This window comes from Geotrypetes seraphini, chromosome 3, assembly GCF_902459505.1.
Source record: "Geotrypetes seraphini chromosome 3, aGeoSer1.1, whole genome shotgun sequence".
In the NCBI taxonomy this organism is placed as follows: domain Eukaryota; kingdom Metazoa; phylum Chordata; class Amphibia; order Gymnophiona; family Dermophiidae; genus Geotrypetes; species Geotrypetes seraphini.
This window is the reverse complement of record NC_047086.1, coordinates 237022813-237039175: the sequence shown is the minus strand read 5'-3', so window position 1 is coordinate 237039175 and position 16363 is coordinate 237022813. Positions and strand designations below refer to the sequence as shown.

The window sequence follows — 16363 nt, the reverse complement described above, 5'->3', positions numbered from 1 at the left end:
CCTCTGGGTAAATCTGGCAAGAGGTGGCAAAAAATGCCTGTATCTTGGAGTGGTATACAGACCTCCAAGACAACCAGAAGACATGGACGCAGAATTAATTGAAGACATAGAGAATATAACTCTACGGGGCGACACTGTACTGCTAGGGGACTTCAACATACCTGATGCAGACTGGAACACATTTTCAGCAACAACCAGCAGCAGCAGGAGGCTTTTGACCTCCATAAAAGGAGTACATCTCAGACAGATGGTAACGGAACCCACTAGAGCCCAGGCGATCCTAGACCTGGTACTCACCAATGGGGAAAGCGTCTCAGAGGTCTCAGTAGGAGATACGCTAGCCTCCAGCGATCATAACATGGTATGGTTCAACCTTGGGAAAGGATCCCCTAAATCAATTACAAAAACAAAGGTGCTCCAATTCCGGGGCACCGACTTCGCACGCATGGGGGATTTCGTTCATCAGACGCTGCAGGACCATGCAGGGACCAGCAATGTGGAAACTATGTGGTCGTACCTAAAATCATCCATACACGAAGCAACTAATCGCTACATAAAATCAGTAGATAAACGACAAAGAAACAACAAACCCCAATGGTTCACTGAAGAGATCTCGCACCTCATTAAGGAAAAGAAAAAAGCATTTCTTTCCTACAAACGTACGCAGAGAAGAGAAACTAAAGTAGAATATAAGACCAGATCTGCAACGGTCAAAACAGCAGTTAGGGAGGCCAAACTTCGAGTGGAAGAAACTCTGGCAAAGAACATTAAAAAAGGGGACAAATCCTTCTTTAGGTATATCAGTGATAGGAAAAGGAATACAGACGGTATAGTACGCCTTAGACAACCGGACGGGAACTACATGGTGGCGGATTCAGGAAAAGCAGAACTACTAAATGAATATTTCTGCTCAGTCTTCACCTGCGAAGCACCGGGACACGGACCACAGTTGATGATAAAACAAGACGTGGATGACCCGTTTCAGAATTTTGAGTTCACACCTGGGGACGTTTACAATGAACTGGCAAGGCTAAAGGTAAACAAGGCCATGGGACCGGACAATTTACACCCAAGAGTGCTCAGAGAATTGAGAGACGTTCTGGCGAAACCGTTAGCAGTGCTCTTCAATCTCTCACTAAGTACGGGGAAAGTTCCGTTAGATTGGAAAACAGCCAACGTCATTCCTCTACATAAAAAGGGTTGCAAGGCTGAGGCTGCGAACTATAGACCGGTAAGCCTCACCTCAATAGTGTGTAAACTCATGGAAACACTAATTAAGTATAAATTAGATACGATCCTGAACGAGGGAAATCTCCGGGATCCCAGCCAACATGGATTCACCAAGGGTAGGTCATGCCAGTCAAATCTAATCAACTTCTTTGACTGGGTAACAAGAAGACTGGACTCAGGAGAGTCCTTGGACGTCGTGTACCTGGACTTCAGCAAAGCGTTCGACAGCGTCCCACACCGCAGGCTGCTGAACAAGATGAAATCGATGGGATTAGGAGAGATTCAAACTGCATGGGTTAAAGATTGGCTTAATGGCAGACTTCAGAGGGTGGTAGTTAACGGTACCCGCTCTAAAATGTCGGAGGTGACTAGCGGAGTGCCACAGGGTTCGGTCCTGGGCCCACTCCTCTTCAACATATTCATTGGAGATCTGACTCAAGGGCTTCAAGGCAAAGTAACCTTATTCGCTGATGACGCCAAACTATGCAATATAGTAAACGGCCATAATCTACAAGATGCTATGGAGCAAGACCTGCGTACTTTAGAAAGTTGGTCCTTGATGTGGCAGCTGGGCTTTAACGCCAAGAAATGTAAGGTCATGCATCTCGGTAACGGAAATCCTTGCAGAACTTACACCCTGAATGGAGAAACTTTAACCAGGACTACGGCAGAACGAGACTTAGGAGTAATCATCAGTGCTGACATGAAAGCAGCCACTCAAGTGGAGAAGGCTTCATCTAAAGCACGGCAGATGATAGGTTGTATCAAGAGAAGCTTCGTCAACAGGAAACCTGAAGTCATGATGCCATTGTACAGAGCCATGGTGAGACCTCATCTGGAGTACTGTGTGCAATTCTGGAGGCCACATTACCGTAAGGATGTGCTCAGAATTGAGTCGGTTCAGCGGATGGCCACCAGGATGATCTCGGGGCTAAAAGGTCTCCCGTACGAGGAAAGACTGAGCAAATTGCAGCTCTACACTCTTGAAGAGCGTAGGGAGAGGGGAGACATGATTGAGACATTTAAGTACATCACGGGACGGGTCGAGGTGGAAGAGGATATCTTTCTTCTCAGGGGACCCTCGACCACAAGAGGACATCCGCTCAAACTCAGGGGAGGGAAGTTTCGTGGAGACGCAAGGAAGTACTTCTTCACGGAGAGAGTGATCGAGCATTGGAACAAGCTTCCAGTGCAGGTGGTCGAGGCACGCAGCATCCCAGACTTCAAGAACAAATGGGATACCCATGTGGGATCCCTACGGGGTCATGCCAAGGGATAGGGTCACTAGGACTTAAATGAGCGGGTCAGTAGAGTGACAGTATAATTACAATTATACTTAAGGGGTCAGAAGACTTAAGAGAGTGGGTAAATAGTGTGGGCAGACTTGATGGGCTATATGGCCCTTATCTGCCGTCATCTTTCTATGTTTCTATGTTTCTTGGTCTGTCTCAGCAGGAAACTGCTTAAGGGAAGTAATAAAGCCAGATGTAAGGAAGTTCTTCTTCACCCAGAGAGTGGTAGAAAATGGGAACGCTCTTCCGGAGTCTGTCGTAAGGGAAAACACCCTCCAGGGATTCAAGACAAAGTTGGACAAGTTCCTACTCAGCTGGAAAGTACGCAGGTGAGGCTGGGCTCATTTAGAGCACTGGTCTTTGACCTAGGGGCTGCCACTTGAGCGGACTTCTGGGTACGATGAACCACTGGTTTGACCCAGCAGCGACAATTTTTATGTTCTTATGTAGGGAAAGAGATGCAAGGGTGCCTTTGTGGATTGGCCCTTCAGCCTCACACAGTGCCTATTTTATGAAAGATCTGCTCCTGCTGACGTCAAATCTGCCTATGCTGTGGATCTCAAAATCCACAATGGAGCTCAGGTCAATCTTCAGAAACTTAATTGAGGTTCAACCTTTGAAGATATGAAAATGACAATGGATAAAAAGTGAGATGGCTCATCCAATTTGCTCATGAAGGTTTTCGGTTGTAACTGCTGTTCCACGTGAGCTGTTCCTATGCCTTTTTTGGAAGCACAGTACTATCATTTCATTGCTCTTCTAAGCTGAACCACAGTTTTATGCAGGTTACCCCTTCTTGGATTAAGTATCTCCTCCCAAGTACTCTTGAACCAGACTTGCAGTAGTAAACTAGCAAAATTTTATCTCCCCAAAATGTGTTCCTGCACACCCTCAGAGTGCTAACTGTCCTTTAACTCAGAATAAGAGAGAGAGAGAGAGACAGCTACACCAGTAAGGAGAGCCAGTAGAATTAATTTTTGAAATCTTAGCAGGTTTAATGTATAAATTGGAATGTGCATAGAATTTAAGCTTTTAGAAAAGGCAGTATTTAAAATTTTTATAAATCTTATTGTAAACCGGCCAGATACTATGTGATGGTCGGTATATTAAAAAGTCAATAAACTTGAAACTTGATATATAGCTTCATACAGGTACAGTGGCGTAGTAAGGGGGGAAGGGAGGCAGAGCGCTACAGGCACCAACTTGGCAGAGGTGCCAGTATCTCTGCTTCCCCCCCCACACCAGTGTAAGGGAGTCTCTAAAATATATTCTCCCTCCCCTACCCCATACCTCTTCTAGTTGTCCCCAACCAGGAAGTGATGTCAGGGCAAGCTCAACCACCGCGAACAGCAGGTAAGAGACTGCTTGCTGCCAGTCACAACTAGAAAGAGTATGGAGTGTGAGATGAGCAGAATGCATTTAAGAAACCCACCACCACCAGGGGGGATGCTGGGCTCTACTGTCACCGTACAGGTAGACCTAAATTTCTTTTTAACCACTTGGACAACATATAAAGTTGTCCTCTATGCTTACAGATAGTATTGCCCACTGAGTAATGAACACATAGTTAATTGTGATCCTGCAAATTGTAGGTGCCACTGGCAATGGGGTGTCCAAGGTTTTCAGGCCTTACATTTACAACAAGTACAAAATGCTGCACAAGCCAGTTACACCCCCAAACATACACCCTTCACACACCCCAGTCATTCACTTCCTATCTGTGTGGCTTCTTGGTGTGCTCTGGGTTTTTACTGTTGGACATGTATTCTTTTTCGTTTGATGCCTATTCTATTTCTGTAATGTACTTGTTTCTCTTGTTGACTCCTTAATAAACATGATTTAAAAAAAAAAATAATAATAATGCTACAGTTCGTTTGCTAAAGAATTTGAGTATTTATGACCACGTTTTTCCAGCTTTGACCTCAGTACATTGGCTCCTGGAAGGGAAAAGTTATATTTTTAGAGTACTGATTTTAGCGTTTAAAAGTTTTTAAATTATGGTTCCAGAGTATATGCTGGAGAAAATTCCAATTTATGTCCTGAGTCACTCATTACGATCACAAAACAAGAGGTATTTGTGTATGCCCTCTGGAAGATCATTGCATTCGGAATCTGCTCACAAACAGGCATATTCTGTGCCAAAATTATGGAATCAGATTCCCTCTACTGTTAGAGCATTAGATGGGTTATTGTTTCAGAAGGCATGCTACTAAGTGAGAAATGTATATGTATATTTTTGCTGTATATGTATATGTATATATTGGATTTATGGCCCTTTGGTATAATTGTATTGATGTATTTTAGTGGTTGAGTATTAAGTAATGTAAATTACAAGAAAGTTCTGGATATTTTATAATATGCATTTTTTTTATTTATACTGTATGTTTATTATTCTGAATGTAAATTTTTATCCTACCCTGAGCTTTTTAGAAGGATGGGCTTAAGAACTAACTAAATAAATAAATACTAAAATAGCGTGAAGGTCACTATTCATTTGTATGTTGCTGAATGGGGTTTTTTTTGTTGTTGCATTGTGCCTTTGAATTATTAGTTTAATTTTATGTCGAGACCAGCTAAGTAGTTTTTTTTATTTTTACTGTTTAAAAAAAAAACAAATAAAAGCGCTCACTCCTTGTCAAGGTAAACAGTCACCTGAATATAAATTGTTTCTATTAAAATAAAATTAGCAGTTGACAGCCTTTTTAAAAAGTTAATATAGTGCAGATGGCTTCATCCCAAGAATGCCTCTGAAATTAGCTACAAAACGCCAGTCTAGAGAGGCTGGCTCACAGTAAATAAATGCTGCCTGGGGCTTAAGTGACTGCTAATCAATCATACACAATCAGATTAATAATTACGCAGATTTATGAATTATTTCTGAACTTGTAGGGTATACATACTAGAAGCCAGATCATTACTTTCATAACTGAAATTTTTTTTCGCTGCAAGCAATTTCTTTGACCGTCAAATAACATGAAACCAACGTTTTCCATATCAAAAGTAAAATATTGAGTTGAAAAGGTAAATTTCACTTCTTAAAATAGCTCCTGCTTCAGATTGAACCCTTTTTAACTCTGTTCTTGACCCCTGTGGAAGATTGCCTGCTTATAAATCAGTCAATCAAGGGAAAGTGCCACCCTCTGGTCAGTGTATCTGAAACGCAACTGCCAGTACAGGATACTTCTAATTGAAAGATTGTGGGCCCTTTTACTAAGCTGCTTAACACAAATTAAAATCCACTACTGCGGGTGAGCGGCCAGCCATCCCAGAGTAGTTTTATGTTCGGCATATGCTACCCATGTACAAAATAGTAGAAGATATTTTTTTTTAGTGCTGGGTATGTTTGGGGGATGGAGAGTCAGTGTGCCCGGTGCTAATTGGTTAGCTCAGCTGTATTGCTGCCTGCTAGCAATTAGTGCTTTTTTAGCATGGGGGTCCTTACTGCCTAGTAAATAGGTATCGGTTAGGGCTCCCACACTAATAGCCATTTGCTAATTGGGAAATTAGCACATGGCCATTTAATGGGAGCAGTAGGAAATGCAGTCATTTTACAGCTGCACTAAAAGTGGCCCCCGTGCACAGGAAATCCCCATATTACTGATACCTCAGGACGCTTTTTAGTGCAGCTTAGTAAAAGGGACTTTAACTTTTATTAGCATTTTAGCAAACCCAGTTTGACATGGTATATTCTTTAAAAATCATCTCTGTTAATAAGGGTGGCGGTAATTTTTCTTAATCTAAAGCTATATATGTATATATTGAGGACAGTGCCTTTCTCTGTTATACTGTGTACTGATTAAAACACCAGCTGGAACATTATAATTTTAGAAATTTCCAGCAATAGCCTTAACATATTATGGTCTGTCTCTGTTGAAATATATGTTCTGATCAAAATCTTAGAGTTCAAAATGATTTGCAAGTACTGTATTTTACAAGTTGGAGCACTCATAAGCACTTTGTATTATTCTTTACTACTAAGGTACACTCTACTACTATATTTCATGTAAATGCATATAATATCACTAAATGTTAAGAGGGGCATAGTAAAAAAAAATGTCTAAGTCCCCTTTTGGCTTAAGGCCCTAAACGTTGAAAGTAGAAGCAGGGAAAATGTCCATTATAAAAAAAAACGTCCAAAAGTAGTTTTTTTTTTACAATGGTCTGCCTCTACGTTCACCTGTTTAAACGCCCAGACCACCACTACATCTAAACTTACACCATATCATCAACCTAAAAAAAATCCTAAGTCTCAAACGCCCAAAACAAGGGCTTTTAGGTGAAGGAAGAGCCAGTCCTTCGCCTAAAAGCTGAATTCTGTAACCGGTGTCTGTCAAAAACAACACTGGTTACAGAATCCACCCCCCCCCCCCCCGACAACTTCGGGGTAGGAGGGAGCCCAAGCCCTCCTGCCCCAGTGAGCCGTGACCCCCCCCCCCAATGATCGGGGCAAGAGGGAGTCCTAGCCCTCCTGCCCTGGCAAACCACGACACCCCCCCCCACCAATTACGATCGGGCCAGGAGGGAGCCCAAGCCCCCACCCCCCACTAAGATACAGGCAGGTGGGATTCCATGCCCTCCTGCCCTCGATGCACCCCCTCCCACGATCCCCCCTGAACCCCCAATCGGCCTCCCCCGCCGACCCATGAGACCCCCCTGCCGACTCCTCGACCCCTCCATCCCCCTCTCCGTACCTGTAGAAGTTGGCCGGACAGACAGGTGCCGTCCCTCGAATGGCTGGCCCAGGTAGCTGAAACCCTGGGGCCTGAGTCGCCTGGGCCAACCGGAATCGGCCCAGTAGCCTTAGGCCCCTCCTGTGGGTGGGGCCTTAGGCACATGGGCTGGACTTGGCACCCGTCTGTCCGGCCAACTTCTACAGGTACGGGGATTGGGGGTGGGGTTGAGGGGTCGGTGGGGTTATTTTAAACAACTTCTCCTTTCCCAACTTCCCTTTTGTCTCATGTACGTTAATGTGAATTTGCCTAGTACTTTAATATATGACAAAATATTGTTTTTATTTACCCATTTTAATAGTTTTCTACAATTTTTTTATATTGTCCACCGTTTAGACAATTGTTTTGATAGACGGTATATCAAAATAAACAAACTTGAAACATCAGTTTATTGAATTAGGATTAACAATAAAAGACATTTCAATATTGGCATCACCCATTCTTGTTTGGTCATGCACACTGCTCTTTTGTTTTAGCTGTAGAACTTGGACCAGTCACCTCTGACACATTTTGATTCTTCTGATGACTTAAGCTCTGTCTTTTCCTATAAATCAACAGGTACCGGAGTTTGAAGCATTTCAACTATGATGTCTGCCAGAGCTGCTTCTTTTCTGGCCGTACAGCAAAAGGCCACAAGTTACATCACCCAATGGTGGAGTACTGCATACCTGTGAGTATCTTTTTTTGACCCCTTTTTAAAGTATTGGTTTTCACAGATTGTGTCTGATGTGTTTGCCGGTTGATGAACTTTTACAAGTTTATTTGGGACTTGCTAATAGTCCGCCTATCAATAAAAATGCCTTACCTGCTATTCCTGCGAGGAAGTATATGGTATTATAACAACTATTGGTGAGAGAAAGAGGGCAGAACTGCAAAATTCAACAGGATAGAGGGGAGAGAAAATGAGAATATCCAGGTAACTCGCATGGTCCATATAAGACCAGAAATAGAGCTCCTATGGGAGGGGCCTTAACCTGGACCAATCAGAGCCTCAAGACCCTCCTCGGATGCACCAGAGAGGAGCCTAATTGGAGAGGAGCCTAATTGGCCCAGACGCATAAGGGTAAGGGTTGTCGGAGGCATGGGAGAGAGGGGGTTTGGTTGCGTAGGGGTGGAAGAGCGTGGGCATCTTTCCCGCTGCTGAAGGGGTGTTGGGAGGGTTTGTTGCTTGGTGGCGGGAGAGATTGGGTATCTCTCCCGCTGCGGAGGGGCTGTTGCTTGGCGGGGAAAGCATGGGCATCTCTCCTGCTGCTGAGGAGGTTTTGGAAGGGGGTATTGCTTGGTGGCAAGAGAGATGGGGCATCTCTCCCGCTGCCGGGGGGGCTGTTGCTTGGTGGCAGGACAGCGTGGGCATCTCTCCCGTTGCCAAGGTGGTGTTGGGGTGTGTGTTGCTTGGCAGGGAGAGAGTGGGCATCTTTCCTGATGCCGGGGTGGGATATTAGGGGGGTGTTGTTGTTTTGCGAGGAGAGGATAGGCATCTCTCCCACTGCCGGGAGGGGGGGGTGTATTAGTGTTGGCAACACGGCAGAAGAGAGTAGGCATCCTGATGAACTTCAATTTAGGTTGTTTGGGTTTTTTTTTTTTTTTTAATTGGCTCGGGGGTGGGGGGGGGAGGTGTTCTGAGCTGTCAAGCCTTACTTTCCTGTTAGTGCCTAAGCCAATCAGCGCTAAGGCACTGATCAGAAAGTAATTCAACAACAGCTCAGACATGGCGGTAAATTTTGGATTCAAATGTGGCACGACGAGGTTAGAGAATTGCTTGGAGTGATCATTTCAGTGACCTGGTTGTACTACATTTGCATGGCAGTATCAGAGGTTGCTAGAAAACTCAGAAAAGATCTCCCTAAGCCTTTTTGATAATCTGTCACTAAAATATGTGCACACTAAATCAGCTGGAACCTATTTAGCGAGCACGTTAAAGGCAGATTTATGTTTTGAGAATCTGACCCTGTTTCCTTTTCATGCTTCTGCCGCCTCTTGTCTTCATGGAGTTTCTGTTTTAAAATGGAACCTCGCATGGTGGTAAAAAGAAGAGGCAGCAAAGAGGACTGGAATGTAGTGATTTCACTGTATGCATGGTGCTTGTTGTCTCTCCTGATTCTATCTTGTGCTTGTGATGTGCTATTTTTCTTCTTCCCAGTTGCCATGGGGGAAAGAGCAAGATTATGGGGATGAAGTGGTGAAAGATGGGAAGAGTTAATAAAAGAGATTGATCTCGGCAGTTCAGGAGATCAAACAGGACTGACATTGTGCTGCTAGGTGGGATAAGAGAACAAGAGCAGGGAGAGAAAAGATAGGGAAATACTAAAGAGGATGAAAGACTGGAAGATACTGGTGGTGATGAGGAATCAGATGGCATTCTAGGCTTTGTATATGTGTATTTCTGATGGTTCCCTCCCCCCCCCCCCTCCCCCCCGGGGAGTGGGACGAGAGCTTGAGAAATGTAATGTTAAGTCTCAGGGGTGACCTTATCATTAGGCAAAGTGAGGTGATTGCTTTGGATGGCAGAAATTTTGAAGTGGCATGAAGTGTTCTCACACTCCGGCTGTAATTTTCTCACTTCTGGGCTAACAGAAACTCCCTAATGACGACCTTTCAGATGCTACTATTTCTCCCCACTCCTCCTGTGGTAAAAAGCTGAATGATAAACACAGGGCCTCTGAGACCCATGCGCGCCTCCAAGGTGCTGCTGGTCACATTCCCTCCGATACATTCTTTTGTGCCACAGAGGGCATAGCTGGCAGGGCCTTGGAGGCACACATGGGTCTCAGAGGCCCCATGTTTATCATTCGGCCTATTGCTGCTGCAGGGCAGGAAGAGGAGGTGGCGGATCTCAACAACTGATCCCTCGCCTCAAACAGCAGATTTCCTGTTAAGGCTGAGAGGTATGTATATGGGATGTGAGGGAAAATGTTGGGGCAAGCAAGAGATAGCAAAAACTGACAAAGGACAGAGATAGGGATCAGCGGGAAAAGAAGAAGGGAAACGGATGTGTATTTGAGGCATGGAAAAAGGAGTTGGAGAAGTTGGACAGAAATGAGATGGAATGAAAATGTGATAGAGAAGTGAGGGCGAGATGAAGGTGAGGGCGAGATGAAGATGAGCATTGAAGAAAGAAAAGGAAAATAAAAGAAGAATCAGAAAATGAATTTAGAAGGTAAACCATGGAGTAGAGAGGACACCAGAGTAGTGGCGTAGGAAGGGGAACAGACTGCCACAGAAGCTGGCACCTCTCCCCCCTACCCCCTTCCAGCTTTTTTCCAACACTCCAACATCACAATGTCTCTCCCCCTGCTACCTCTTGAAATCTTTGTCAGCAGAGAGCATGCTGTCTTACGCATTGCTCAAGCTGGCCTCGTCCCTCTCTCTGACATCACTTCTTGTTCATGTGACTAGGAAGTGACATCAGAAGGAAGGCTCATTTTAGTATGAACAGCAGGTGTTCCAGCCTATTTGCTGCCAGCAAAGATGTGAAGAGATACTGGTGGGGGGGGGGGGGGTTCCCATGGATAAAGGAAAGGGAAGAGATGAAAATATGACAAGTATGAGGAGGAAGAAAGTTAAATGTGAAAGATGTATACAATTCTCCCTCTGTATTTGCAGTGATAGGGGATTAACAGACCCGTGAATACAGAAAAACCGCAAATATCTTTTTATATGTTATTCACGTTTTTTTTTGTAACAACAATCATTAAAATAATGAATTTGTGAATAAGCCTGAGTGTCCGTCTTCTTACTACAACCACGTAGGGCCTGTGAACCCACACCTTTCTACCCCATCATTCCCTATGCAGAAACTTACTCTGGTTGCCACACTGTCCCAGCTACAGGGTGATGATTTCCCAAGGCATTGCACTGCTTGAGTCTCAGCCCAACACCAACCAAATTCTCCTCACACTCACTAACAGCACAGGAAAGCGCTTTTGTCAATTGTCAACAGAGCTCAATTGTCAACAGAGCATGCACAATTGTCATCTTGAAGCCTCACTCTTGACCCCCTATGCGGACCTCCGAGATGCGATGATAGTGGAGGAGCAAGGAGAAAAGGGAAGGTAGACGAAAAACGATATGAGAGGGAGAAGGGGTGATCGTGTTCCTTCTGGGGTTTATTTATTTTTTTATCTAGTGTTGTGCTGCAGGTTGTAAATGACCCATAACCGGTAAGGGAGTGGTGTGGATCCTTATCCCTTAGATTTTGTACTTAAAGCGTTTTCTTTTATATTGTTGCAACGCCTTGATGGGGGAGACTTAAGAGATTAGCTCATGCTGATGGCAATTTTCTAGCTGCTCAACAAACAGAAAAAGGAACTGTGATAACTATTACAACTTTTGTAACTGAGGTGACTCAGAACCGTGACATGGTTAGAACATCACAAATCGGGGAACACTCCCCTGTAGGTGTTTTCAATCATCTATTATTGCACCATCTTCATTCGGTAGAAAGATAATAAACTAAATTTCAAAAAAGTATTCATTGTGGTATTAAAAAATACACTTCAATAAATTAAACTTGTAATATATCTTGTAACAAATCTTGACTTAACTTTAAATAAAGTAGTTAGGAAGTTGTTTCACTCCAGCGGGTCCTGACGCATTTCGCCAGTGACTTCCTCAGAGAACCCCCCACTTGTTGGCTGTAATCAATGAGTAAAACTTCTCCTCTGCTCCCAAAATTGCATCACTTCTAGCAGGGAAAAAAGCGCCAAACTTTGTACCGGCACTCTGGGATGACGTAATTTGGGGAGAGGAGCCAGCATACCAAAAATTGCAAATAAGCGAAATCACGAGTGCTGAAACCACGAATGCAGAGGGAGAAGTGTATATGGCAAGAAGAGAGAAAAGAAATAGTAAAATGAAGGCTCTGAAAACAGAGTTCAGAGCAGAGACAAGGGAACAAGATGATTAGAAAAATAAAATCACTGTACAACAAAGGTAAGAAAAATGATTTTATTTTCAGCTAACTGAAATATGTCAGTTTTGAGAATTTACATCTGCTGTCTATATTTTGTACTGTACAGGTGGAAATGTGAGAGGGACACTTTATGCGATTAACCAGCGATTTAAAAATTCAATGTGCAGCCCTAGTTTATATACAATTAAAGGGACAAGTTTCCTATTATTCTTGTAAAGTTTTTTAAGAGGTAAATTGATGATAGTTACATTTCCCTTTAGGGCCTTAAGGAGAGGTAGCTGTAGAGAGATTAAACACATGTATTGATACTTTATAATTGTATAATTCTATCTACCTAAATAGCAAAGTGACTGGTGACAATTACATTTTTAGTTATTTTGTGCACATGAGCTCTGTACCACAGTATATCTTTAACCCAGATACAAATTACGGTACCAGTGTAATTTTTAAAAATCAGGAAATGTAAGTTAGCCCATATTATATGTACTTGCAGATGAGGCATATAACCACTGAAGCTGAAAATATGCCTCTACCCTTTATAAAGAGAAAGGAGAGCTTTTGAACAGTCTCTGGGATATACATGGGTACCGGTATTTATTTTACTGCACTACGACTGTGACCTTATGTTTTCCATATTGTTTAACCTCATTGTGCCTTACTTTAAAAACCTTCTCATGTAATATTCACTGACATTTATTTTCATGTACCCATATGATGTCTATAGACTTACCTTACTCTACCTTCATTAAAACTGTGATAATATCTTTATACTTCACCTTGCAATGCTTTCATTTTTATGGCACACTAAGAAGATAGTGTTTTAATGAATACAGAGTAAATCTACAAAAGACTAAGGGCTCTTTTTACAAAGAGGCTCTACCAATTAGAATATGCTGAATGTGAAGAAGCTCTTCGCATTCAGTGCAGTGTTAATCGGTAGCGCTGCTTTGGAAAAGGCTGGGAACAGACTGCAGAAATTATTTATTTGAGACTTCACTGCTAGTAAAGGTAATAGGTGGGTTTTCTAACAATTTTCCAGCTGATATTCAAAGCCATTGAGTATCAGCTATAATCCGCCCCCCAAAAGTAGGTAAGTAAGAGGCGATATAAGGGGTAGTGTTGGGGAGGAGCCAGTGATTATGCGGGAGCTGTCAATACTCAGTGCTAGGACCCACATAACTAACCCAGTCAAGCTAGGATACCTCAAAAGCTGTCCTAAATAGACTGGTTAGATATGTGGATCTTAAGAACATAAGAATTGCTGCTGCTGGATCAGACCTGTGGACCATTGTGTCCAGCAGTCCGCTCACGCGGCAGCCCTACCTGCACACGTTCTGGTTCAGCAGGAACTTGTCTAACTTTATCTTGAATCCCTGGAAGGTGTTTTCCCCTATGGCAGACTCCGGAAGAGCGTTCCAGTTTTCTACCACTCTCTGGGTGTAGAAGAACTTCCTTATGTTCATACGGAATTTATCCCCTTTCAACTTTAGAGAGTGCCCTCTCGTTCTCCCTACCTTGGAGAAGGTGAACAACCTGTCCTTATCTACTAAGTCTATCCCCTTCAGTACCTTGAATGTTTCGATCATGTCCCCTCTCAATCTCTGTTCGAGGGAAAAGAGGCCCAGTTTCTCTAATCTTTCGCTGTACGGCAACTCCTCCAGCCCCTTAACCATCTTAGTCGTTCTTCTCTGGACCCTTTCGAGTAGTACCGTGTCCTTCTTTATGTACAGTGACCAGTTCTGGATGCCTTATTCCAGGTGAGGGCGCACCATGGCCCAGTACAGCGGCATGATAACCCTCTCCGATCTGTTTGTGATCCCCTTCTTTATCATTCCTGGCATTCTGTTTGCTCTTTTGGCCGCCGCTGCACATTGCATGGACGATTTTATTGACTTGTCGTTCAGAACTCCCAAGTCTCTTTCCACATTGAACCTCATCTACCATGTTGATGCCCATTCCTCGAACCTGATTATGTCACGTTGCAGATCTTCGCAATCCCCCTGCGTCTTCACTACTCTGAATAACTTCGTATCGTCTGCAAATTTAATCACCTCACTCATCATACCAATGTCCAGATCGTTTATAAAGATGTTGAAGAGCACGGGTCCAAGCACCGAGCCCTGCAGCACCCCACTGGTGACACTCTTCCAGTCCGAGTATTGTCCATTTACCCCCACTCTCTGTTTCCTATGCTCCAGCCAGTTTTTAATCCACATATTTCACCTTCGATTCCATGGCTCGCAATTTTCCAAAGTAGTCGTTTATGTGGAACCTTGTCAAATGCCTTCTGAAAATCCAGATATACAATGTTGACTGGGTCGCCCTTGTATATCTGTCTGTTTACTCCCTCAAAGAAGTGCAACAAGTTCGTCAAACACAATCTGCCTTTGCTAAAACCGTGCTGACTGGTCCTCATCAGCCCATGTCCGTCAAGGTGATCAATGATACGGTCCTTTATCAGCGACTCTACCATCTTTCCCGGTACTGAGGTCAGACTCATCGGTCTGTAGTTTCCCGGATATTCCCTCGAACCTTTCTTGAAGATCGGTGTAACATTCGCCACTTTCCAGTCTTCCAAAATCTTTTCTGATTTGATTGACAGATTGGCTATTAGTTGAAGCATTTCAGCTATGGTCCCTTTCAGTTCCTTGATGACCCTCGGATGGATGCCATCCGGTCCTGGGGATTTATCGCTCTTAAGCCTATCAATCTGCCTACACACCTCGTCTAGGCTGACCGTCAATCCTGTCAGCTTTCCATCTTCGTTTCCAGCATATAGCCTGATGGGTTCCGGTATGCTGTGAAATCTTCGGTAAATACAGACGCAAAAAATGTGTTCAGTTTGTCGGCGATTGCTTTGTTCTCCTGTAGTGCTCCCTTTATTCCATGGTCATCCAACTGTCCCACCATTTCCCCTTTATATCAATAAGCACAAAAGCAGACCTTATTAAGGACTGGATAATTAAAAAACAACTAAGCTGCTTATTCCTATCCGAAACCTGGTTAACCTCAGAATCCGATCCCTCCATCACAGAACTCTGCCCAATGGGTTATAAAATTGAATTAATCTGCAGAAAAAAAACACGTGGTGGAGGCCTAGCCATCATATTCAAAAACAACATCAATATAAAGACCCTAGACAAACACTCCACTCCCCACCTAGATCTCCTAGCCTGTCAACTATCCGATGATTCTCTCATAGAAACTCTAACATGCATCCTCTGTTACTCAACACCAAGAAAATGGAATGACAACAAACAAGCGCTTGAAGAATTTATTTACCAGAACTCCCTAACATCACCTCATAACCTTCTCCTAGGAGACATAAACCTCCATCTAGAAGATCACACCTCAAAACAAGTAATAAATTTACTCTCATACCTCAATGCAATAAACTACCAGATCCTCAATCCCCAATCCACACACGAAAAAGGACACCAATTAGATCTTGCTGCTTATATGACCCAACATCCTCACAAACCCAAAATCAATATCTCTAATGGGGCATGGCACCCCTCCCTTTGGTCAGATCACTATAAATACACCTTTGACATCAACTGGCCTCAAAGCATTAACAAACAACCTCCAATAAAAACCTCCTTCAAAACACGCCAAAAAATCGAACCCTCCATATTCTGGGATAAAGCAGACCACGCCACCACCAACATAGCTCCCAACGAATTTATATCCCAATGGAGATCCATAAGCGAAACCATTCTAAATGAGCTAGCCCCAGAAAAACTAAAATTCAAAATATGCAGACCTTCTGATAAATGGTTCGACGCCGAACTTCTCCAATCTAAAAAGCTCTGCAGACAACTAGAAAGAGTCTGGAAAAAAAACAAGAGTTTAGAACACACTAAAACTGCATGGAGATACCAAATTAATCAATACAAAACCAAACTCAAGGAAAAACGAAAAGCCTACTACTCCAAAATGATAGGCAAAAAAAACCCCAGACACAAAAAAGCTATTTAATCTAGTAAAGAACCTCACAGATACCAAACCTTACCTCTCCACCCAAGGCATCCACCCACCAACAGCCATCCACCTAGCAGACCATTTCAAAAACAAGATCACCAATATCAGATCTACATTCATCAACACACACACCCATCTAGAAAAGATAACAACAAACCCATCAACTAGTGAAGCCATCGTAGCAGACAGAAGCTGGTCCGATTTCCCAATTCTAGTCT

General features: G+C 43.4%; 1 protein-coding gene across 3 annotated transcripts in view; it reads left to right on the top strand.

Annotated features, from left to right (window-relative positions):
* The window catches only part of UTRN (utrophin), a 1286828-nt gene that overhangs the window by 1114259 nt on the left and 156206 nt on the right, over positions 1 to 16363 (top strand). For all 3 annotated transcript variants that reach the window (XM_033935605.1, XM_033935603.1, XM_033935604.1), the window contains one exon: positions 7811 to 7922. In XM_033935605.1, coding sequence (XP_033791496.1) covers positions 7811 to 7922 — 112 coding nt within the window. The remainder of the gene's footprint in view (positions 1 to 7810; positions 7923 to 16363) is intronic.